Raw genomic sequence first — 26,354 nt, forward strand, 5'->3', positions numbered from 1 at the left:
GTCTCCAGTCCGAGAGCCAGGCCGAGGCCTGCCCACAGGCATGAGATGCACTTTCCATATGGAGGGCCCTGCTGCCTTCAGTCCCGGTCCTTCGCAAGGCTACAGGGGGTTCCTGGCGAAGTCCTCATGTGGCTGGGGGCTATTGCCCCCACTCACTGCTGTGGCATCTGTCCACCAGCCCACAGCTGGTCCCGGACCATGGAAAGCCTGAGACGGGCAGCCCAACCGACTGCAATCCTTTAAGGCTCTGTGGCCTTACCCGGGCTGCATCACTGGGAAGTCAGCCAAACTCCCTCTCAGTCTCTGCCACATTGGATGTGTTCACTGGGTTTCTCGGCCCTCCCCAGTTTATATTTGGTTGTGGGGTGACCTGGGTCAGGATGATGAACATAGATAAATGAGCCGGGAATGCTCAGCTCAGGTGTCAGCCAATTTGGTCGTCCAGGCCACAGCCAGCAAATGAATGGCTTTGATAATCCGTTGGACTGCATATTTAATGGTGAATAAAAATTTGGAACTATCGATATTTAAGATGGCTTATGTGGACATACAATGGAATTCACCATTTTGTGTTAAGTATTGATCTGTGCAACAGAAGAGACAACATAGATTTAGTCTTGGATCTAATAGAGAATTCAAGTGAGAGATCTGTTGGAGTGTGAAAAACTATCTTTCAAGGTCTAAAGAAGTGTAAAAGTTAAATCGTTAAAAAAAATATATATATATATATATATTGGAAATGGGAGAATGACCACATGTTATCATAACATTAGATATGCGGAATGAAATCAATGAGATGAATTTTTTCAGTTATAATAGAAGACACTTACTTTGAGATGCAATTTCATTCTAAATTCCCATAGAGTGCACAGAGAACCTTTTAGGTCTATTCCGGATACAACAGGGCAGCCGCCAAGTCTGTGGGGGGCACAATAAGTCTTGCATAGGTTGCATTGAGAGCAGACAATCTTCTTTGCACTGCTCAGCCAGACTGAGCGCTAATTAAAGAAAGGAAGAGAAAAACAACATGTGACACATTGGTGTGAATGGTAATAAAGCCAGTGGGAAGGGAAGTGGAGACTTTATAACAAGCAAGGAAGGTAAGGGAAACTACTAACAGTAGGGACATGGTCCTTAACAGCTCTTTGCACCTTTGTAGGACATTTTTCTGGGATTGCACCTCAGACTTCCCTGTCTTCTCTTCCCTTCCCTTACCAGTTCCAGGGATCAGAGACTTGAAATTGTAGTGTTCTCCACCATACCTTGTACTAATTATTTGGAGCTACTTTGGCGCATATGGGCCCTTCATAGCTGAGTCCTCTCACTGAGGTTCAGTATTTTTCCCTTCCTAGGTAAGAAAGGTAAGCAACCTCATGGTCCCCATGAGATCACAACCCAGTAGCCGCAGAGCACAGGCAGCTTGGGTCGAGAGTTGGCTAAGGAGTCTGGGACTATCCATGGACCGTTATCAGAGAATGTAGTTTGGGAGCACAAGCACCGCAGTCCATACTTTCCAAGGTTAAGACACCACCCTCCAATCTGAAAGCAAGATTGCAACAATGTGCACAAACCTTTTTGGGATCCTCACCCAAACGGGTAATGGCATAGAGTCCCACCTCCCTTACCTCTGGGAAGGTAGTGGATTACAATTTAGAGCGTCATCATTCCAGTGACCAGCGACGAGGCCGAATATGATCTGATCCTAGACACCAGATATGTTTTTGGACCAGTGGTTAATAAACAAGCATATTTTGCTGGCAGAAGCAATCTGTCTAACCCAGGTTGTTTCCTTACCTGCGTCTGTGAAGACAGCAGCCCTCTGTTTAACTTGTGGTTCTGCATCGAGCAGTCATGGAAGTAGTGCACTGACCCAGTACTATTGGAAGCCTGTGTGGTAAATTCGCCATATCCGATCTTCTCCAGGTAAAGGTGAGGGATCATGTCATGTTGTTCCTGTCAAACGAGATGAAGAGAACCATTGACCCGTGGGCACTGAACACCATTCAGATAGTACATTTAATTTAGAAGTCACTCATTTAATACCAAAATCCTGTGACACTATGTTTCAGCTGATGGTAATGGTAATCACCAGTGTGAAGGATTCAGTCTTCAATTCGGTACAGTTGCTCTCTTGAACTTTCACTCTACATGAATCCAAACTTCAGGGGCTCTTAAGCACATGCAGTAACCACAGCCAGGAAGTGACTTTAATGCTGTGTAAACTAAATTGATATTTTATTTATTTTTAATTTAAAAATGGACTACTAATTGAGTCTAGAGGTAATAGTATAATTGACTGCAAATGAAACAACACGTGAAACAAGGTTTGGCCTATATTTTCTCAACAAATACTTAGCTGCACTGAAAAACAAATCTATCTGAAATACTTCCAAACAACAGAATTGTGTTCGAGAGTTGCAATAAATGAGGAAACATTTCAACTATATCAACCACTATAAATAAATCAGGAATTGACAAAAAGACAAGTGACAAGTGAGAAAATCAGAATGAAATACTGACCAGGCTAATAATATGTGGAAAACATCCGGCATTGATTAGAAATGTGAAACGTGTTAATTTTAGGCAAGCTGTAGAACCAAATCACAATAGCAATATTCTGCAGAAAGCCATAAAAAGATGTCGAAGAATAGAGGTCACGACAATATGGCACTTTCAGAACAATATTTCTTTATAGGACACAATTACGGTTAGGAAATTATGGAAGAATGCAATTACTCAAGGGAAATTGAGCATCTAAAACAAACAGTCATTTTTCTGACTCAATTAAGTCACACAGACTGAAAAAGTCTGTTGTTTTGAATTTAAGTGAACAATCAAGGGCTCTGAGTCACAGTAATACATTCTGAATCCCTGGCTGGTTATATTACAGATAATGACAGAGAGTGGACCAGACATTTCAGATCTATGGGTTGCTTTAATAAATATTTACGATGATTAAAAATATGTGACCCTGTCATTGTTGGAGGAACTCCAAGTACCAGAGGCCTGTATGCAGCCCAGCGGAGCAGAGAGGAGAGAGAAGTCGCTCACTTTTCTGTCACTTTGCGCTATATAGCTCTTACATCTCCCCCGCTGCGTGGGATGACAGCGGGCCAAGGCAAGGCCCGGGTCAAGGGTCACCCATCTTTGCCTTTCATCAGTTGGAAGAGGCTGGGCTCCTATGTCTTTGAATTGAGCTCTGAGCAAACTGACCTTTCTACTGGTAACTGAAACTTTAGCTTCACACTGGTTTTCTTTTGAGTGTGTTATCTGGTAGTGTGTGTTTTTCTGTTTGGATCTATTATATGCTTGGCTAACCCGTGATCCCCTTTGCATTAATATCCCCCTTCCCAATTGTGACTTTAAAAAAATATAGGGCCATATGTATCAATGTTAGGTTTTGCGATTTTCAAATAGAGAATTTTTGAGAATCTCTATTTGAGAATCGCAAAACGCTATGTTTGTAGGTTTTGCAATAAATTCTGCGAATCCTAAATATTCCTTAATTGCAAATCGCAAATTGCGATTCACAATTAAGGAATACCTCCCCATTCATTCCTACATAGGAATGAATGGGAAGACATTCTCAATTTGCGATTCACAATTAGAGAATCGCAAATTGAGAATGCAATTTCAAGTGTGCCAGGGTGTCAAAAGGACACCCTGTTGCACCTCTGAAATGAGCATGGGTGCACACATGGCACACATACATGCCCTAAGGGTGTGTGTGCGCCACATGCCACTTTGAAAAATGCAAAAATTTGGATTTTTAAAAGAAATCGCAAATTACCACCAACCTGTAGTTGGTGGTAAGAAAACAAGTTACTTACCTGTAACTACAGTTATCCAGTATTGGTGTCTTTCATAGATTCACATGCCTGAATCATTCCCCGTCGCCGAGGTGGGAGTCCCACAGTAAAAATACATATAAAAGCAGTGCCTTAGAATAAGATTGTAGTAGGCTGACAAGACAGTAGGCCTAAAAGGCCCAAAGCTTAGTAGCCTATCTCCCTCATTATATGAAAAGAGCTGAAAACAGCTCCAACCAATCAGATGCCAGCATCCTCTAGAACCTTCCCAGCAGAGGCAGTTCTCAGATTTTCCTCGCACAAGTGAGAAGTAGATTTCCCCATTAGAGAACTGTCCTGCCGGGGAGGAGGGTGGGTGCATGTGAATCTATGAAAAATACCAATACTGGATAACTGTAGTTACAGGTAAGTAACTTGTTTCTTATCCAGTATTGGGGTATCTTTCATAGATTCACATGCCTGAATCAGAATAGCAAGCAGTAAGCCCAATAATGTCGTTTGCGGAAGGTGGGAGACAAAGCGTAAATCTACATATCCCCCACACATCCGGAAAGGTTAAAGAGCAGTAGACTATGTAAATTCATAACAATGCAGAAACCTTCTGAATGAAATAAATATAGTCTGGTAACATACTTCCTATTGGGAAATATAATCTGACCACCAGAAACACTACAGTGCATATGATTATACTCATACATCATAAAAATGCAATAAGAGAAACATTAAAATCTAACCTTAATGAAGGAGATGTTGCAGAACAGCTTGTCCCACTGCTGCATCGTCCTGCGACGCAGATTGTAAGCAGTAGTGCTTCGTGAATGTGTGGACATTTTTCCATGTCGCAGCACGACAAATGTTCTCCAGTGAGACTCCAGCAAATAAGGCTGTAGAAGCTGACATAGTTCTGGTAGTATGTGCTTTCACCTTTCTGAGCAAAGGTTTGTTGGCTTTATCATGGCAAAACTGTATGACAGAAGATGACCATCTGGCTACCGTTGCTTTTGAAACGGCTTGTCCCATCGTGGCTTGACCATAAGCGATCAACAGCTGATTAGATTTTCTTATATCCTTAGTCCTTTGAAGGTAGAACTTCAAGCAACGTTTCACATCAAGAGAATGCAAAGCCTTTTCTGCCGGTGTAACTGGATCCGGGAAAAAGTCTTTAGCTTTACTGGCTGGTTCAGGTGGAATTGAGACAAAGTAACGTAATCCTTAGAGAAATGTAGAAAAGGTTCTGAAGGTTCTGAAGTGCTGAGCTAACAAAAGCGCCACTTTCCAGGTTAAACATTTTAGATCAGTCTTGTGAATTGGTTCAAATGGTCTCCTCATCAATTGAGATAAAACTGTATTGAGATCCCACTCTAGAGGTGGAGGTCGAACTGGAGGAAAAGCCCGGAATAGCCCTTTTAGAAATTGTTTGATAAGTGACGAAGAACAGAGTGATGGCTTGTTAGACCTCTTTCTGAATCTAGAAATTGCAGCGAGATGGACTTTGATAGATGAGAACACTAGACCTGCTTTAGCTAGTGATAGTAAATAGGGAAGAATATCCTCTGGTGGGGCCTGAAGTGGATGTACGTTATTTGTTTCGCACCAATGACAGAGGCGCTTCCATTTAAAGTGGTATGTTTTGATAGTACTTTAAGCGTGGGCTTTAGATAGAATATCTCTACAGTCCTGAGAAATTCTGAGATCTTTGAATTCTAAGAAAGTCAGGAGCCATGCGTGCAAGTGAAGCGATTGTGGATCCGGATGCAGAATTTGACCTCTCTCCCTTGTCAACATGGATAGTGTTGGATTGAGGCGAATCGGACGTTGTTGTGACAACAGAAGTAAGTCCTGGAAATAATACTGCCTTGGCCAGCGAGGAGCAATTAGGATAAGACTGCAATGTTCCCTCTTCATCTTTTGCAGAACCCTCGGGATTAATGGTATCGGGGGAAAAGCGTATGCATAAATCCCTGACCATCGCATTGGCAGGGCATTCCCTCTTGATCCCTGTTGAGGAAATCTGCTGGCATAATAAAGGCATTTGCTGTTCTGTTGCATTGCAAACAGGTCTAGAGTTGGTGTGCCCCACATTCGGAAGATCCTGTTCACCTGCAATTGCTCCAACACCCATTCATGGCAACCTGCGAGAGATCTGCTGAGGTTGTCGGCTAGTGAATTTTGAGTTCCTTTGACATGCTCTGCTCTGAGGGTTATCCCATGCTTGATAACCCACTCCCACATCTCTTGAGCTTCCTGCGATAGGGAGAGAGATCTCGTCCCCCCTTGTTTGTTGATGTAATACATGCTGGTGGTATTGTCCATACGCACCAGCACCGAGGAGTTCGCAAATCTTGTAAGGAATGCTTGCAGAGAGAGGAAAATGGCACTCAGTTCGAGACTGTTGATGTGTTTTTGCTGATAGTGCGAGACCAATGACCCTGAATTTGAAGGTCTTGGAGGTGTCCTCCCCACCCCTCCATAGATGCATCCGTAGTCAGGACAAACTCTGGGAAAGTGTCCAGGAACGTGAGACCCAGAGACAGATTGCTTCTTTTTGACCACCAGTGGAGAGCATGTATCATTCGTGTGGTCACCTTTATGGAATCGTCGAATTACCCTCGGGCATGCTGCCATTGTTTGTGCAGCTCTTCTTGCAGCGGTCTCATCCTGAGTCTTGAAAGTGGGACTAGACTGATCGCAGAAGAGCACATCCCCAGAAGAGAAGCGAATGTTCGGACAGAAACTGACTTTTTTCTTGAAATCAACCTTGCCAGGCTTTGTAATTTGTTCTGGCGATCCTGAGTCAAGAACGCTTTGCATTGTTGGGTGTCTAGTGTTGCTCCCAGAAAGGTTAGAACTTGGAGGGGTTGCAACTGCAACTTGTTGGCGTTGAGAGTAAGTCCCAGATTTGAGAATAGATGGAGGCAACTTTTTACAGCTTGTCTCGTAGCCTGCTTTGATGGACCCTTGAGCAGCCAATCGTCGAGGTATGGAAAGACTTGTATTCCTTGAGACCTCAGCGTGGCTGAGACTGGAGCTAGGCATTTTGTGAATATTCTTGGGGCTGATTTCAGCCCTAACGGAAGCACCTTGAATTGAAAAAGTGGACGCCAGCCACAGTGAATCGTAGGTATTTGCGATGTTTGGGGTGTATAGGGATATGGAAGTAAGCGTCTTCCGGGTCCAGAGAAGCCATAAAGTCCCCTTCGTTGAGGCAGCTCAACACATCTGTTAACGTCACAATCCAAAAACTCTGTTTCTTCAGAAACTTGTTGAGTCTGCGCAAGTTGAGAATCGGGCGTAGAATCCTTTCCCTTTTTGCGAGACTGGAACTCTTTCTATTGTATTCTTGCGGAACATCTATAAGGCTTCTTTGAACAGTAAGTGAAGACGAGGGGGAAGGGGATCCTTGGGCGGGATCGTAGGTGGTTTCCTTAAGAACTCCAGAGTGTGCCCTCATCGAATAAGGTCAAGGACCCACTGATCTGATGTGATGTTCTGCCATTGTTGGAAAAAGGCTGAGATCTTCGCGCCCACAGGGAGGGGAGAAGGTTGGACTGGCGTCCGGCAAAGCTCATTGTCGTTTATTTGAGTCGCGGCCTTGATTGCTCGATCGCCGGCGTCCGCCTTGACGAGAGAAATTGCTTGCAGATGATTGCCTGTACGACGACTGGTAATAAGGCTGTTTGTATTGAGACTGGTATTGTCTGTTTTGCTGATTGTGATAATTTCCTCTCGAGGAAAAACCACAACCCCTAGATCCTCTGAAAGATCCTCTCTTATATTGCAGGGTACCCAGCGACTTAGCCATGTCCGTGTCTGTTTTGATGGTCAATAAAGCGTCATCTATATGCTTACCAAAGAGTGATTCACCATCGTAAGCCATATCAAGAATCTTAGTCTGCACCTCCAGTCTAAAAGAGGTCGCTCTGAGCCATCCCTGGCGTCTGAGAACAGCAGCTCCTTCTAGCTGCCTAAAGTTAGTGTTTGCAATGTCTAAGGCGCAATCAATTATTTCGGATGCAGCCCGTTCTCCTTCGAGCACTATCCTTCGTGCTTCCTGCTGACGATCTTCAGGTATCAGCTCCAGAAATTCCGATAACTCTGACCACATCTGGCGGTCATAACGTGCCAAAATTGCCAGAGAATTAGCTGCCCCCCTTTTTTCATCCTTGATGGACGATGCAGCATTGGTGGAGAACTTTTTTCCTATCAAGTCCAATCGTCTGCCCTCTTTATCTGGTGGTGTATAGATTGTGGTAGACAGATTTTTTGACCTCTGTTGTGTGGCCTGCGAAATTACAGAATCAGGGCGCGGGTGACCCAGCAGACAAGATGGAGCATCTGGTGTTGCCCGATATTTCTTCTCGATTCGAGGAAGGACTGCAGGAATAGAGGCAGGCGTCTTCATAATCTTAAGGCCTTCCTTCCAGATGAAATCTATAATCGGTATAGCCCTGGTGATTCTCCTATACCCTTCTTTAAAGTCGTGAAGAAAACAATCCGACTGCTCAATAGTGACCGGAAGTTCAAACCACATAGCAGCCCTTTGCATGATATAATGAAAGCCGCCAATATCCTCTGGTGGTGAGTCAGATGGTTACGGTTTAGGAGGCGAAGGCATGGGGGATCACATATTCATCCCAAGGATCTCCAGTCACATCATCATGAGGCAATTTGCCTTCTTCTCTTCCGTCTTCATCTGAAGATGAAGTATCCTGATTACCTTGTGGTATTGGCTCTACAAGGTGTCTTGGTGAGGCAGGCTCTTGTGACGGTGGTGGTGGCGTAGGTGTAACCACCGGTACAGTAGGTACAGTCGGAGTAGAGGTTGTAGGTGGAAACCTCTGCCGATAATCGGCCAAAATGGCTTGTAAATACAGAATTAATGAAGGAGGAAGATGACCTGTGTCCTCCGAACGTGGATCCTTATGTGACTGTCTATGATAAGGCGTAGACAAGTCTTCTTGGTAAAAATCTTCATGGACGCCATCCTCTTCATCCTCTTCCTGACAATTTATCTGTAACTCTGACGGATGGCGTGCAATCCCAAAAGGGCCTTCCTCCTCATCATCATCTTCATCAGAATCTTCTTCCTCTACATATGTCTCTAAGATATGTGAGGGTAACAAAGGGGAAATGTTGGTATATTCCTGTCTATGGTACGTCTTCAATTGAAAATGGGTATACGTAACAGGTGATGCTTGAGACCCTTGAGGTAACACAGACCAAGATTTCAAAGGTGGACTTTTGGTCATAAAAGGGCTCTTCGTCGACATGGGCGTCGACAAGGTGCAACAGCCGACTGTGTCATAGATGGGCTCCTCGTTGACGAGGTCGTCGTCGATGGGGCCGTCGTCGATGGACTCTTCATCGACAGGGTCGCCGTCGAAGGACTCTTCGTCGACGGGGTCGTCGTCGACGGGATTACCGTAGACGGAACCGTCGTCGCCGGGGTTGCCGGGCTCTTCTTCGATGGACCTGCCGTCGACGGGCTCTTCGTCGACGAGATCTTAGACGTCGACGGGCTCTTCGTCGACGATGACTTCGACGCCGACAGGGTTTTCGTCGACGATGACTTCATTGATGGTACTGTCGACGACGGGATTAACGTCGACGAGGTCGTCGACGATGATTTTGAAGAAGTAGTGACAGAAGCAAATTCTTTGACCCCAGAAGTTTTCTTAGAGGCCGAAACTTTAGATGACACTATCGGAGAAGTTATAGTCTAGTAGATACCGTAGTAGACGAGCTTGAAGTAGAAGAAGTCACAGAGACTGTGTGAGAAGACACCAGTGAAAGAGTCTTGACCTGGGCTTTATTCACTGTTTTAGTTGCTGAAGACTTGTTAGAATCTGAAGGTGGAGGTAAAGGTGATCCAGAAGGAGGTGAACACGACCTCCTTGTGTGATCTGAAGCTCTATGAGAGGATTTATGATGTTTTCTCCTCTCAGGAGAAGAGCTGTCTCTGGATCTGGCTCTTTTGCTGGATGTAGAGGCCCTATCCTCATCATCTGTAGAAGACGATTTGAGCCATAAGAGAACTCTTGCCTCCCTGTCCCTGATGGTCTTGGCAGGGAAGGTTCGACAAATCCTACAATCCTTTACAATGTGATTAGGATGTAGGCAGTAGATGCAGTCTTTATGCAGATCATCTACATGGACCCTCTTTTTAACACAGGCCCTGCAAGCCTTGAAGAGAGCTTTCTTTCAGACATCCTGAAAGAACAAATAAGAAAAAACTGAGTAGGCACTCAAGGAGACTCCCTTCCACACGACGTGCGGTGAAAATCTGAGGAGAACTGCCTCTGCTGGGAAGGTTCTAGAGGGTGCTGGCATCTGATTGGTTGGAGCTGTTTTCAGCTCTTTTCATATAATGAGGTAGATAGGCTACTAAGCTTTGGGCCTTTTAGGCCTACTGTCTTGTCAGCCTACTACAATCTTATTCTAAGGCACTGCTTTTATAAGTATTTTTACCGTGGGACTCCCGCCTCGGCGACTGGGAATGATTCAGGCATGTAAATCTATGAAAGATACTCCAATACTGGATAATTTGCGATTCCTTATGCCATAGTCGCACAACTTGGGTGCTACATACATTCTATTTAAGGAATCGCAATTTGCGATTCCTTAAATGCATTCACAAAATAAGGAATCGCAAATTTTGCGATTCCTTAATTTGCGAGACAGTTGTGCTTTCATACATAGCACTAGGCCAATTTCGGCATTTGCGATCGCAAAATTGCCTTCATACATATGGCCCATTGTGTGTGTGTGTGTATATATAAGCCCACACAGGAAATGTTATCCTGATTCCGAAGTTGTGCCCCCCGAAGGGACCTGGGCCTTCGTGGTGTTGAGACCGGGGCCTCGCCTATTGGATCCGGCCTGGCGTTGTGGTGACCTTCGGCCCCGGCCGAGAGACTGCGCCACTGGTGAGAGCCGTTGTGTGAACATCCCGGTGATCCTGAACCGGGCCCGTCTTGTCGGCCGTGAGGCTGGTGCGGGGCGCGGTGCTCCGTGGACTGATCGTGTGAAGGGGTCCCCCCCCGCCGCTGCTCCGTCCATCGACCCTGGACCCTAGTCCTCGGACTCTGTTTGTGGGGAGCGCCAGCGATACTACAGACGGCCCCCCGCCTTGGGCGAATCTCCTTTCTTCACCGAGGCTGCCATTGCTGGGACCCCCCGGATATCTGTAAAGGCCCACATTTGTGAACTGTTCCGAGTATTGCGGAGGGTGGTGAGGAGGCTGGATTCACAAAATGGCTGCCTACGACCTGTGCTGTGGGTCTCCTCGTGATGACGGACTTGGGTTGCTGGACTGCACGGGGGCCTGGACATGTGTGCGTGAGTCTACGATTGCAGACGTTCTTGATGCCTTGCGATCCCTACACGCAGCCCTGGCCCCCGGTTCTCTTGGAGACTCGATGCGATCCGCCGCCATCTTGGGTGAACGCTCCTTCATGGTCCCCTCTTGTTTCAGTGATGCCATTGCCTCGCCTCCCTCGGTCGCTACGAGGGATACTGCCGCTGTCCATCGACGGGTTTGCTGGCCGGTGGATTTGGAACCTCCTGCTCATCGATGTCTGGAGTTTGGGGACTTGGATGTCGTGCGGGGACCCGATCCTCCCCGGGTGCCTGAGAACATTGGTGGACCGCTGCCTGTTTTTGCCTTGATGAGGTCGTGTTTCTATTTTGCAGGACAACCCCCGCTTTTCCGGACGGCGAGACTGAACTCCTGTCTTTTATTGCCCTTGTTGCTATTGCTGAGACATTTGAACTGCCTATTTGAACTTTTGCCCACTTGCTTATTGATTGCCCTCCCTGGCATACGTCTTTCTCGTACTTTCTTTCAATTGTGTGCTTGCCTCGCATCGTGTTGCTTACTTCACGCTGTCATGTGGTGGGTGGTAATTGTGGTTAGGAAGGGACTGGGGTGAGATGCACGGCTCCCGGTGGTTTACTGGTGTACGGCTTCGTGGCGAAGTTGCTCATATTTCTAGTGCTGTGGGAGACCCCCCTGTACGTTTTTTTTGGCGCTCGAGATTGTGTCGTTCTGGCTCACATATAATATGATCGTATGGTCGGGCGGAGGGCTGTGGCCGACCGTATTTGTTTCTGCCCTCTTGCTCCTCCCTCCCATTTATTCCTTTTGTTTTCATGTCCTTCTTTTTGTCTCTTTATTCCTCTTCTCTCTTGTCTCTACTACATTTCGGGTTCTGGTTTAGGGCGACAGGCGCGCTGTTTGGAGGGTAGGCCGTAGCCTTCTGCAGGGGTGCTGGGTGGGATGGGTGGGTTGGGTCTTATTTGATGTTTTATTTTCCTCAGTTCTATGGCCCTTTTGTGTCTCTTTACTGGTGTGCCGCGTCTGTCCTTGCCTTCCGTGGTATGATTGGGGTGGGGCCTGGAACGTCGCGGTTCTTCTTCTTGTAGCTCTGCTGCTTGCCATTGCGACTCCCATGCCCTCCTTGTTGCTGATATTCCTGCTCTTATATATGTTCCTCGCTACGGGGCGCTTGTTTAGGCGCGGCATTCTTCTCTTTCAGTCTGTGTTTTCCTTTCCTCTCTTCTTTCCTCTCCCCTCCCCCCTCCCCTTTCCTTCTCTCCCAAGGTTAGCATGACGGGTTGGTCTTGGTTTTGTCGCTATTCCGGCCCCTTTGTTCTGTTTCCAATGTGCTACTGGGTGGTGGAGATGTAAAGTTGTTATTAATTATATATTGACTTGTGTTCACCGCACCTGTTTTTATACCTATATGTACTGTGCTGATACTCCTGCATTGCTGCCCTTTAGACTTTCTGTTGTCAATGGTTGCTTTGGGATTCCGGATTCCTCTATATTATTGCAGAGCCTGTCATGCTCCTTATCGCTACATTATAAAAAATAACCTTCTTTGCTCCTGTTTGCTGGCCGTTTAGATCCTCTTTTCTCCCCCCCTTTTTAGGATTGTGTTGATCGCGTTCCTTTATGATTGATTCTGTAACTTTATTCTGGATTTCTTGACTGCTTTCACGTATCATGGCCAGCCAGTTTGGTTGTAGGCCCAGATTTGTATATCCTGTCTATACGAATAAAGGTTAATAAAAATTTTTTTTTTTTAAAAACCCTTGAGGAAAGAAATTTCTGAAGTGAAAGACTTAATTTTAATGATAGCAATGAAATTAGAGGCAGCTCTGTCGAAGGAGGACACTTGCAGATTGTCGATCAAGTAACACAACCATGGACAAAGGAGTGATTGATGTTGAACCACAAGTGGCCAGCCAAGTCTGTTTCCACCTCATTGTGGCGCCTTCCCACTAAGGGTTTAGTTCCCATTGTTGAAACTTGGGGAAACAAGGGAGGGGGTGGAACAAAGGGTTTGACCAAAGCTTAATGAGGTACACTACCCACCCTGTGAGAGGCAGTTTCTAAACTAAACCTGTCTTAGAGTTGCGCAGGAATTGGGTGACCTCACTTGTCCTGATAGGCCATCATATAGACAGGGTGGTCTTGGACCGGCTCAAAATTGGTGATCGAATGTATCTGAAAGAACAGTATACATGATTAGGATTCCATAATTGGAGACCCATGTTTGCGAGGACAATAATTTGCTTAATAATAGAGATACATTGGATAAGGGAAATTAGACATAGTTTCTCTAATAAATGTTCAGATATATTTAGCCCAGCACCTTGTCTCTCCATATGAGGCCTACGACTGCATAAAACTAGAATTATTTAAAGCAGAATTTGCGACCGGTTTAGTGGGTTTAGATATGCGCTTTGCTCTAACTAGTCGCTCAAGGACCTGGAACTACCTCCCCCTCCCCATCCAGCAAAGCCCTACACTGATCAAGTTCAGGAGGGGCATCAAGATCTGGCTTTTTAGATGACCACAGCAACCTACGGAGCCCCCCCCTAGCGCCATGAGACCCTCGCGGGCGAGTAGTTGTGATAATTGATTGATTTATTGATTGAGGGATTCAGTTTAAGTATATACCTGCCCCTTTGTTCCTGTAACTTCTACTAGCATAGGTTCGTAAGTAATGGTGAGAAGGATGCTTGTGAATAAAGCAGATAAACCCAGGAGTATGTCAACATTAAATGATACTGATTGATGAGGCCAATGTAGTGAAGCAGGGGAACTAACTTGAGACTAAGGGCCCAATTCACCAATGGCTTCCGCACTCGTGGCGGAGGCCCCACAGACGTGGCGGGACCTCCGTAATGTAGTTACACATTGCGGGCCCCCGCCATGAATATGGGTCCCACGCCACGACTGTTGGGCCTCCGCCATGAGTGCCCCATAGTGATGACTTCAGTTGCAGTATGGAGTGCTGCAATAACACATGCTGTCAAGGACCCCAGGTGGAGCACCCCTCACGGTCAAGGAAAATCTGCCTAAGGAAGTAGGGTACCAATGTAGAGTAGCAAGCAAAGGCATACACCAGCAAAGAACAAACAGGGTAAAGCAGAGGCACAGGATAGAAAAGGCAAAGCAACCCTAAGGTGAACAAACAGGGAATGGAACCAATCATGGACAACCACACTGGGTTACCACTAGATTTGCATACAGGTGAGACTCGGAAATTCCCACAGCAACAGGGGATGTCTTTTGTTATTTTTTTAAAAATTTTTATTGACAAATTGATGAGGAGAACATACCATACAGTACAAAAAGCCAACATTTTACGGAATAAAAATCAATAATTTCAATAACATTTTTTCATATTCCACTTAGTACACAAGTAAAGAAAAAGATTATTCAAATTAGAAGCATAACAGACCAACAGAAATGTTGCGGGTATTGTTATTAATTGGTGACCCATTACAGATAGAAAGTTCATTAAATAAAGTTACCCCAAATGTTTCTAAATTTTCTTATTGACCGAACCCCTCTGAGTTTAGCCAAAGCAAACTCTATGGAGTGAATTTCGTTTACTAATGACCACCAGTCTCCGATGTTAGGGGGCTTAGGAGATATCCAGGCTCTAGCTAGAGTTAGTTTTGCACAGGAAAGGAGAATCGTAACTAGTGCAGGCCGGGACACAGAAACAAGATGTATATCCAGTAGTACTGTTAAAGCAGTAATAGATGGTAAGGAAATCGCCTTAATTTCGAAAACTTTCTGTAATTCCACCCAAAATTCCTTTAGAACAGGGCAAGAGAACAACATGTGAACTAAATCTGCTGCAACAGCTTGGCACTTAGGACATTTGGTACGTTCGCAAGGGATGTTGTTAAGGGACCATTTGGAAATTCTTTCCGGTGTATAGTACAACATACAGGTAGTTCTAAACTGTTGCAGCCTTAAACTTGAAGATCGCACGACGTTATTAATTTTGGAGAAAGAATTAGCTATCTGACTAGATGTTATATTTAAACCCAATTTATTATTCCATTTCTCCGCTAGTTTTGAACAGTCGTCCGTTTTGAAAGTGCTAAGACACCTGTAAGCTTCGCTTATAGTCGACTTGCTGTTAGATGCATATAAACAGTTCCAAATATCACAGTCAGAAATTTTAAAGATTTTATTTTTCCGTATCAGAAAATCATATAGTTGTAGATACTTGAATCTCATTGTTTCTGGCAAGTCGTACAGTACTTTTAATGTGTGGAAATCCAAGAACCCTAATGCACCGTATAGATCCCCCAACACATTGATGCCCTGAGCAGACCATCTAGGGGCCATACCGTCATTAAAGATCCCGGGTAGACCCGGATTTCCCCAAAGTTGTAATATTGGGTGGTAAAAGGTGGTCTTACAGAATGCTAATATATTGGAGCCTATTTTGATTGTGTCTCTGGCAGTCTTAAATTCAACCTCTTGAAATAATTGGGGTCACTAGCTCGTAAGAAAAACATATTTGAGTCAGATTTTAACATAAATAAATGGAAAAAGAATGGGTCATCGCTATTGAGTAGAGACCGGAGACGTTTAACAAACGAGGCCCAGAAATATAATTTAACGACTGGGAAGTTAAGGCCGCCCTTGTCCAAGTTATTTTTTAATAGTGCCAGAGATCTATGAGCTTTTTGGAATCCCCATATAAAACTGCTAAAGATTCCATCTAATTGCTTGAAAAAAGAATGGTTCAGTGCTAAAGGAATTGAGCGGAAAAGATAGAAAAATTTGGGCATAACCTTCCTTTTAATTAGATTAATTCTGCCGATTAAATTCAGGGGGGAGTCTATGCCATTTTTTTAGTAACAAGGTAGTGGATTTAAATAGCTCGTTATAGTTGATATGATTAATTTCTCGTATTTTAGAAGTAATTTTTACCCCAAGATAAGTGGCGGTTTTGCAGATCTCTGGAACCGCCATCGTAGGTACATAATTAGCTACAATTTGCGTTTTATTTATATTAAGCTTGTAGCCAGAGACTTTTCCGAACTTACAAGCCTCCTGAGTAATCCCTTGTAGTGCCTCTATAACATCGGGGGAATAAATGGCAATATCATCGGCATACACCGTAATTTTTAGTGCCTGTGAGCCAGATCTAAAAGGTGCAATTCGGGGTTGTACCTGAAGAGCATGTAAAAATGGTTCCAAAGAAAGGGCAAATAATAAAGGCGATAAGGGGTAACCTTGGCAGGTACCACGTGAGATGTTAAAATCTGAGTAGGTCAGCCCCCCTTAGCTAATACAAGCTGAAGGGTTATCATAAAGCGCGCGTATCCCCTTTACAAATTGACCCCGAAGCCCCATCTTTGTCATGACGCACCAGAGATAGTCCCACCCCACTCGGTCAAAAGCCTTCTGGGCATCAACCAAAATCATACCGAATGGGGTGTATTCCGTTTCAGCCACGTCAAACGCCGTTATGGCCATATTAACGTGAGTGGTAGTGTCCCTCCCAATCACGAACCTGTGCTGTTGCGTGTTAACTATTTTAGGCATAAGGGGGGCCAGTCTGGTTGCTAAGATTTTCGCAAATATTTTTGCGTCGGTGTTAATCAGAGAGATGGGTCTATATGACCCCCTATCCTCCTTTGGTTTGCCCTTTTTAAGGAAAAAAATTGTTTTAGCCCTATTCCATGAATTGGGAGCTTTTCCAGTTACCCCAATTGATTGCATAACTTGTAGTAATAGAGGTGATAATTCCTCTAAACAAGTTTTATAGATCTCAACAGGGATAGTGTCTTCCCCTGCGGCCTTCCCAGCAGTTAGAGAAGCAATGGCTTGGCTAAGCTCTAATCCGGTAATATCTTCCGAAAGTTGATCCATTTCAGATAGATTACAAATATTTATCTCATTCTCATCAAAATAATCGCGTATTGAGTCGGTACTTGGAGAAGACTCCGGAGTATACAGAGAACTATAAAAGTCCACAAATTGTTCTAATATGTCCTTTGGCTGGTTATATAGTATATTATCAGACCCTCGAATATTAGCAATCAGAGTACTTGCCCTGTCATCCGCAACCTTGTAGGCCAGGATTTTGCCGATTTTAACCCCTCCCTCATATTGCGCTATTCTAAATTTAAGTACGTTGGCACTATTTTTTTGAAAAAGTTTAGCCTTCGTATCTACTTTCATTTGCCCTAGTTTTAGGCTTATATCAGCTACTGTCGGTAAGTTTTGCCGTAAAGCTGTAGCAAGCAGTATTTCTTGTGCAGCAATATGAGAGATTAGCAATTCATTCAGTTTGCGGCGCTCTATATTTTGTCTAAACACATATCCTTGCGTAAATCCCCGAATACTTGCTTTGCAGGCATCCCAAACCATGTTACATGTGGTGGAGTTCTGGTTAAGTTCAATAAAGTCTATAAGATGGATTTTGAGTTTAGCTATAAAGTCGGGATCTGATGTTAAATATCTAGGAAAGGAAAATGACCTGAGGCAAGGTCGAGTAAATGGGCTGGAAAATGTCAGCATTATAGGATTATGGTCCGAAGAAATACGGGGACATACCTCCATAGAGCAGGAGTTCAATAAATTATCGTTTACAAAAGCCATATCCAAGCGAGAACAAGATTTATGGGGTGCAGAGTAATATGTATACCCAGGAGTGTTCGAGTGAATATAGCGCCAAGCAATATTATGAATGCGGCACATATCTAGGATGGAAGCCCTGGTTTTACGCATCCTCTGAAAGTTCCCGGGTCTGGTAGTGTCTTGATGGTGATCCATAGTACAATTAAAATCGCCCATTATGATGAGCTCCCCCTCCCAATTCAAAAGTTCTACATTCAAATGATCAAAAATCTTGGGTTCATCCCTATTTGAACCGTAAACCACACAAAAAACGTATTTATGTTTTTCAATACTTAACTGGGCAATAGCCCATCTGCCATCCTTATCGTAAGCAGTTTTCAGAGTTTCCGCCCTAAACCGTTTATCTTTAAGGATGGCGACACCTCTAATAGATGCCCCAAAGGCTGAGCAAATTATAATGTCATATCCCAATTGTGTTAACAGTTTTTTATCCTTATGAGCAATATGTGTTTCAGACAATAAAGCGAAATGCGGGTTGTGCAATCTTAGTTCTTCTGACACTAAGCGTCTCTTACTCTTACTGTTTAACCCCGCAACATTCCAAGCCAAGCATCTTATTTTATACATTCAAAAAAACGAGACAGAAAAGACATAGTTAACCAAGTGGGATATATCAATTCCTGAACAGTATAAAGATGTATGGATTCATTCATATTTTTGTTCCCCTTTATCGCATGTCTCTCCATCAAATTGAAAATGCATTTACTTGTGGTTTTATCCCCCACACGCCCTGCGGAGAACTGAGAACCCCCCACCCCCACCCCCCTGTCTCTCACCCACCAGGGGGAGAGACCCCCCTTCAGCTTCTGCTGCCGATGTAGAGGCAGCGCCTGGAGTGATGCGCCTGGTGCAGACCCCACCCCCCACTATACAGTGTATATTGGACGCTACTTAGAAAAAAGGTAACTAGGGAGATAAAAAGAGAGACAAAAAGGAAAAAATGGGTTGAATCTTAATCTCCCTTATCTGCAATATCAACTGAGCAGTTCTGCCCCATCAATTAGTGTGGCTTACGTCAAGCTCTAGTTAGATTAGATAGCATCAGCTCGGCTTTCTTTGTATCAGTAAAAAAATAGGCTTGACCATCTTTAATAACTTTAAATCTGGCAGGTTCCTGAAGAAAAACTTGGCCGCCAATAGATTTAAATGGGTCAATTAATTTACGTAATTGCCATCGTCTATCCATGGTGGCTTGGCTAAGATCTGACCGAACAAAAAGGGACAGATTTTCTGCAGTTACAGGTGAGTTAGGGCGTGCTTTTTGCCAGACAGCCTGTCTTAGTAGAAAATTACCGAAATAAATGGGAAAAGGACGGGGAAATTTACTCTCTTTGTTTCTTTGGACTAGGGGTAGGCGGTGTGCACGTTGAATTTGGGAATCCCAGTCCCAATCGGCAAGATCTGGGAAGGTCTTTTGTAATAAATTAACTAGAAAAGCCCTCGGATCAGACCCTTCTGACCCCTCCGGTACACCAAAGAGTCTCAGGTTCGATCTTCTCTGTCGGTTCTCCAAATCCTCAACTTTTAGTTGCAGAGATATCAACTGGGTATCGTGTTGGTTCACTACAGTGTTGATGCGTGTTGCCACCTCCTCAGCATTCACCACCCGTTGTTGTAAGTCTTCAATATCCTGCAAAACCCCGCCGAGTTTGGAGGTCAGTTCATGTAAGGAAGTCTGTAATTTATTGTTATCCTCCCTGAGTTGGAGATAATGTTCTTGTGCCTCTAGGCGTTGGTTAGTTAAGGTTTTCAATAGGATGTCCAGGGGAGAGGAGGTTGACTTCTGTAAATGTTCATATTCCTGACACACACTTGCTACTTTAGCAGATGTCTCAGGGGTCGCAGAGGCGTTCTCAGAGGTCGCAGATATCACTGAGGGGAAACATCCTTTACAACGAAACTTTTACAATGCAGTGCTTTTACAACGCAGGTTTTACAACGAAAACCATTACAACGCATTGCGCTGGGGGGCGCTCTAGGATAGGGAATAGATTTAATTTACTATTCAACACCTTCCCTAGTGTCCACGGGGACTGGAGTTGGAATAGTAAATTAAACTATTCACTATCCAGCACCCCAAAGCGCTATGCGTTGTAATGGTATGCGTAGTAAAACCTGTGTTGTAAAAGCATGCGTTGTAATAGTATGCGTTGTAACGTCATACATCCATCACTGAGGCGGGGCAGTGAACGCGTTAGAAGTGGAGTGATTAGCAGTTACGCTAAAAGTGCTTGGTGCGCTTTTAGATGTGTGTGTCGTCCCAGCAGGGATAGCTAATGTCAAGCCGTCAGGTGTTAGGCTTGGTGTCTCGGACTCAAGCGCGGACTCAGCCTCCTGGTCAAATGAAACAGCAGCACCAGCCTTAGAGATATCAGACAATTTCTCCGGATCACCAGGGCAACCTAAAGTAGGTTCAAAGTCCGTAAGACTGGTGCCTGACAATCTCAAAGTCATATTTTTCACAAGTCCCTTCGCCTCAATCCATTTTCTGAGTGGGCTTTTGTCAATAAGTATTTTCCTAGTGGCTGCAGTATTGTTTGTGACCAGCCGATTGGGAGCAATGCCTACTTTCCCCCCCTTTTTGCCTTTGGGCTTATTTCTAGCCTTGCGTCTTCTGTCTGCCAAAAGTTTCGCTATGCAATCAGCAGAGTCAGCTTCCTCTTCGTACTCTTCACAGGAGCCCGTATCAGCGCTCACCTCCTCATCCCCTTCAGTGTTGTGACGCAGAGTAGACTCATCCGATTCTAAAGTAGGTGGACCAGTTTCATCCACAGGAAGAACAGTGTTTCGTCCTAAATCTGAAACAAGCGGTAACTGCAGAGAGCACCAATCCGGATTTTCTGACCGCTCGATATCGGGAGCGGCTTCAGGTGCCCCATCATTTGTGTTTGAGCTTACAGTTATGTCTCTTTTTATATTGTCGTCGAAATCCTTTCTGACCAAAGTCAATACATCTGTGGAAGCTTCAACAGACAAAGTGCTAGAGGGTGTATTTATCGTCATAGGAGCAGCCACATTACTAATAATCTGAGACATTGCCGTGTCTTCAGTGGCTTCTGTTGCCTCTGTGATGGTTGTAATCGCAGTTACTTTTGTAGTGATAGGCGTTGTATCTAGTGTTGCAACTGGAGCCGCCAGTTCTAGCACGGTGGTTAAATTGCTCGTTTCACCCCCTTTCAAAGGTCCAAAAACGGGTCCTGACACCCCCAGTTTAGCTGTGTTCTTTGCAGCATTTTTTTACAGCATAATCCCCCAACATAGAGCCCCCTGTAGCTGTCAGTTTGGGTGGACGGAGCAGAGGCTTACCCATAGGTAACCGATCGGATCCCTTGGCTACCGTCACCGCGCGAGTCTCTGCTGTCGCTGCAGCCTCTATGGGATCGTTGCTCGCTCCTGTCTCCACCCTTGAGGGAGCAGTGGCAGCTGGAGTTGTGCACGCTATCGTACACGCTGGAGTTGTGCTCGTTGTCATTGGGGTAGTAGTAGTCGTTATCGCTGGGGCTGCAGCCGCCGCTGCCGTTACTGCTGTTGTTGAGGGGGGGGCAGTAACAGCCCCCGGGGCGTTTTTGGTGCTGCGGGTTGAACGAGGAGGATTCTCCGGTGACATTCTCCAGCCTCCCGGAACACGGGTAAACGACCGCAGGCAGGACCAGTCAAACCCTGATCCAGCAAGCAGTCCGGGGATCGAGTGCCGTAGGTGGCCCAGCAACAGCCAGAGCATCGGGCGGTAAGAAGAAGTTTTCACCACTGTACAGATAAGTTTTATAGGCGCTCAAAAGTCTCTTTAGCAATGCTTGTTTCTCCGTCGTTTTTCTCGTAATTATAGACTCTCTCTGACCTTGAGCATCCGCGGCTCAATTAATTGATTCTCCTCCGAGGTGGGGAGCATCCAGGTTAGCTATCGCTCGGCGGCGTCCTGACTGCCATCTTGGACCCGCCCCCAAAGCAACAGGGGATGTCAATGTCTCTGTGCAGATTACATTTATAGATAGTCATCCTGTAATCCCCACAGAAAGGAGGCAGCAGAAGTGATTCTGTATCTGGACCCTAGGTCACAAACAAGTATTTTACTTACATACACAAGACAAGCCCTCATGGGTCCAGTGAGAGAGACAGTGGCTATTCCTGAGAAGTTAGCAGTGTCACACTTAAGGCATTTAAGACTACATGTAACACAATGGGGCAGGTATGGCCTCCTGGAAAGCAGGAGCTAACCCCTGTACACAAGGAATACACTTATACACAAATGTAGACACAACAGCACACTTATCAGACACAAGAGTCCAAGAGGAGTGAACAAAGCACTCACTCGAAAGCACCTAAGAGCTGGAGCAAATAGGAACAGGACAGCCAAGAACAAACTAGAGAACAAACTGGGCAGGACAAGCACCAGGATACTAGGAACCATAGTAAACAATATACCGGAACTGCAAGGGAACAAGAAACTGCATAGGATGTGCAGAGAAATGGCATACAAGCAAGGAGTAGAAGCCAGGAGCCTGGGAGAAGATACAGGAGCTATGACAAACAAAAGGACAAGCAACAGGAAATAAAAGCAGGAACAAATGGGAAACAATTATATTGGGAGCAATTTGGGAGCAATACAGGAGTGTGTACAGTCTTAATTCGAAGATTATTGACCCAGAACGGGGTCAATTTATAGACTCCTATCACGTATGTCTATTCTAGGAAACTTGGTCTTCTGTGCTAATGCTCAGGACTAGCTATTTGTCATACAACACCAAGGCGTGTTCCTCAACTGCTAGGCGGCCATCTGGCAGACTTCATTTGGGTGAAGATAATTTGTCACCAAATATTTTATCCATAAGCACTGAATGAACTAGTAAGCTCACTATTATTGTGTATAACATTTATGACTGCTGTACCCCAAGGAATTTAGAGTCTAAAACTTTCTCTGTACTTGAGGATCATCTAAATTGTAATTATGCCAAACAAAAAATGTTGTTTTCTGGGGATTTTAATATTGCGTAAGGACCTCTAAACTGTGTGTGAGCCTTGACAGAACTGGAGGACGAGACCCTATGTAAACCGCGACTAGAGGCTACACCCATCACCAATTGATCGAGTGCAGCATTACAGATGGCCTCTGTAATGCCTTCTTTTGGAGTGTGTGCTTGTAATGGGAGAGCATCATCTGATATTAAGTGGGCATATACATTTAAGGGCGGCAGTTATGACAGATTATGTTATCTTAAACCAGAAATTAGTAACCCTACTGCACGACTCGGTAATTGCTCTGAGAGACAATATCAATTATAATACATTAGATTTAACCCAGAAAAATCTGGATTTGTATGACTTGGCTATAACAAAAAATATCTTGAATATTGAGCTAAGAGGAGCAACTAAAGTCTATTAAATGGCCTAATAATGTTAATAAAGTGGGACTAATATCACACATTTATAATGCCTTTGTGTCTGAAGAAGGCTCATATCTCACATGGATGTTTCTTTAACAGTTTTTGATATACATCTAAAATTGTTTGTAGCCTTGAAGGATACTTTTTGCAAGGATTCTAGGCCACACGCCACCAGGGTAAATGCTAAGACACCCTGGTTCAACATGGATTGTAACTTGGCAGGGCCAATTTATTGCCAGCAGTCACATCACATCATAGACAAGCAGGAAGCATTACAGGGTTACTCTGACCTTGGCTAGATGGAATTGGGATGACGCAAGCTGTTTGGACCTTTTGGAGTCTGCCGTGAAACATGATAATTGCTCTTTTTGGCATGCCATTGCCCATGCCAGCCTGCACAGCCATTTGTCAAGAATTATACCCATCTGCAGGCCTGAGTTAATCACTTTTCTGCCCTTTATAGTGCTCCTTTGTCGGATATCTTTCCTGACTAGCTCTTATCTGAAGGCTTAATTGCTATCGGCAATGAGTACATAGGGAAGGTTCAGTTTTCAGTTGTGGATACAGCAAGAGATATAGAACGTTTGAGGAGATGGAAAGCTTCAGGACCCAACAAGATTTTGGAGACAATTTTCTGCTCAGAACTTAGTGTGGGCAAGTTATGAGAATTTACTCACCAATACTACTTTGGCTGGAGCTGAAATCCCACCCTCCTGGAAAGGAGCTGAGATCACACCAATCCATAAAAAGGGCAGAAAGGATGATCCCGTAAACTATAGACCAATTAGCTTGTTAGATATTGCCAGAAAATTTGAGTGGATGCAAGCCAAGATTTGAGATAATCAGATTTGATCTATTCTGCAGGCTGGCGTTAGGAATAAAGTAAGCACAATAGAGTTTTCCATTTCTGTATGCTAAACTGGAAATATGTTATTCTAGTAAAAAGACACCTGAATGTGGCGTTGTTTGACCTGATGACTGCTTATGATTTGATCCCCAGGGATAAGCTTTGGTCTGTGCTACAAGTTAGGGTGATCCTGTCAAATCCGCTGGAAATACGTAAAAGAATCCATTTTTTTTTTAAACAAATTTTATTGGGTTTTGTTTCACACAACATGCATCATTAATTACATTTTCAATATTATTCAATTTCCCTTAAAATAATCCTTTACTATGTGACCATAGGTTGTGGACCTAGGAATAAACAGGATCAGATATAGGAAGTCTCCATAAAGGGTATTCTTATCTTGTCTTGCCCAATTATTCAATAAATGCTAACAGTAAACCCCCCACCCCTCCCCAACTCCCACCATCGGCGTGCGAAATATATTACAGTCATATGGGTTAGTATGTGCAGGAGTCCACAGTCAGTAGGTCGAGCTATGTACCTGTCGTGTCTGAAGGGGTGTGTTCCAGTTATGGTGTCAGTCCTCCGATTCGTGCCGTGTGTCGTAGTTGCTCAGTGTTTGTACCAGTGCATCCCACGCTTTCGCCATTTCCAAATCCTTGTCATTCTGTTGTCGCCGTGCCGATTGAAATCTCAACATGCTTTCCCCACCAGCCCATTTAAGAAACTCGTTGCGCCATCTAGTGCCCGTGGGACCCGTCGCTGCCTTCCAGTGTCGTGTAATTTCGCGCTTCGCAAGGATAAGCCCCATGTCTATGAATTTGCTTGTAATTTTATTTTTAGGGGTGTGAGGGAACCAATGCAGAACCCCAGCGGCCATGTCAAACACCAAGCCTCGCTCCGTTATGTCGTTAAGAGTGTCCCCCACTGTCTTCCAGTAAGGAGTTAGCATAGGACATGTCCATAGCATGTGTTCTAACTCTACCCCAGCTGCCCTGCACCTGGGACATCCTGCGGAATCTGCAGCAAAATATCTTTTGATCTTCCCCGGGGTCAGATATGCCCGGTGGAGGATATAGAAGTGCACCAGTTGAAATCGCGCATTACGCGTGCTTTTCCAGGCCCTTCTCATCAGTTGCATCCACACTGTCTCTGGGATCTCTCTTCCTATGTCAGTTTCCCACTTGCCCTTCAGCGTCTCTAGAGGAGGCAATCCCTCAGTGGTCATTCTGGAGTAAAGGCACGAGACCGCTTTAACCGTTAATACGTAAAAGAATCCATACGGACAATAACACCTAATTTTGTCAGGATGGGAATATCAAACTGACAGATTGCATCCCTTACAAAAAGGGGTCATGGAATGTTGAGTATTATCCCCATCTTATAACATTATACATTAAAGATGTGATCAAACAATGACTGAGTAAATTAGTCCCTCGTTTTAGATGGCTGCAAGATTCCTGCCCTGCAGTTTGTGGAGGATACTTTGCTAGAAGCCACCTATAGTACTTCAAGTTATTTTAAACAAGTTTATTGACTTCTGCAAACAGAGGGGCCTATAAATAAACACTGCCAAAAGTAAACACTTAGAGGATGTACTGCGAATGTCTGAGCTTGGAGGACAGTATTTTAGAAAGGGTCAATAAATTAGATTATTGAGGCGTTAAAGTATTGCACACAATTTCATTGATCCAACCATATAATTAAAAGTGAAATGGTAGTGCCGAAGAGGGTGCCCGCTGTATTAACAAGCATTGGCATAGCCAATAGGTCTCACCGTTGGGACCTTGTAAGTGTTAGCTATTAGTGCAGCTTCTTAAAAAAAGTGTTCTTGCTCGCCGTACAGAAACTGTTGGGACTCTTTAGAAACTATTATTAAGACTGGTGGATTACACAATAGTAGCAGCAGCAGCAATGCCAGACAGTGGGGGAGGGTGTCGTGCAGCCTGAAGGACCCGCCAAAAGCAGCTGTGCCGTTTGCCTTTTAAATCCTATGTTGTACATGCGCCTGACGCCAGGACCGCAGCCAGCCCGTATGGCTTCTGAACAGCCTCCACAAATGGGTGTCACTTCTCTGTGGCACGTAAACATGAACTCAGGGGCAAACCTGAGTGGGGACAGAATCCAAACAAACGGCAGATGCCCCAGTGATCGGATGTTGACCGCCTCACAAGCGCATAATTTGCGGACAGGAAATGATGAGCCTCAGAGGTTACTAGGGCTATTCACTACAAGAACGGTGTCGGGGGCGGGTTACTCTGCTGCTGCCAGTGGCCTCCTGCTCAGATCCCGGCTCACACCAGGCCGCGGCATCGCCGCCTGCAAGGGGCTCGTTTTAATTAACACGAGAG

The 26,354-nt window shown here is 44.7% G+C and overlaps 1 protein-coding gene across 6 annotated transcripts in view; it reads right to left on the minus strand.

The window, feature by feature from the left end:
• Nucleotides 1-26,354, minus strand: part of LOC144791525 (uncharacterized) — an 826,098-nt gene that overhangs the window by 327,540 nt on the left and 472,204 nt on the right. For all 6 annotated transcript variants that reach the window (XR_013602413.1, XR_013602419.1, XR_013602415.1 and 3 more), the window contains 2 exons: nucleotides 1,795-1,953; nucleotides 831-998 (listed from right to left, as the gene is read on the minus strand). Coding sequence is in view for 2 of the 6 variants with exons in the window: in XM_078666239.1 (XP_078522365.1) it covers nucleotides 831-998; nucleotides 1,795-1,953 (327 nt within the window). In the remaining 4 variants the exon portion in view is untranslated. The remainder of the gene's footprint in view (nucleotides 1-830; nucleotides 999-1,794; nucleotides 1,954-26,354) is intronic.

This window comes from Lissotriton helveticus, chromosome 11 (genome assembly GCF_964261635.1).
Source record: "Lissotriton helveticus chromosome 11, aLisHel1.1, whole genome shotgun sequence".
NCBI classification, from domain to species: Eukaryota; Metazoa; Chordata; class Amphibia; order Caudata; family Salamandridae; genus Lissotriton; species Lissotriton helveticus.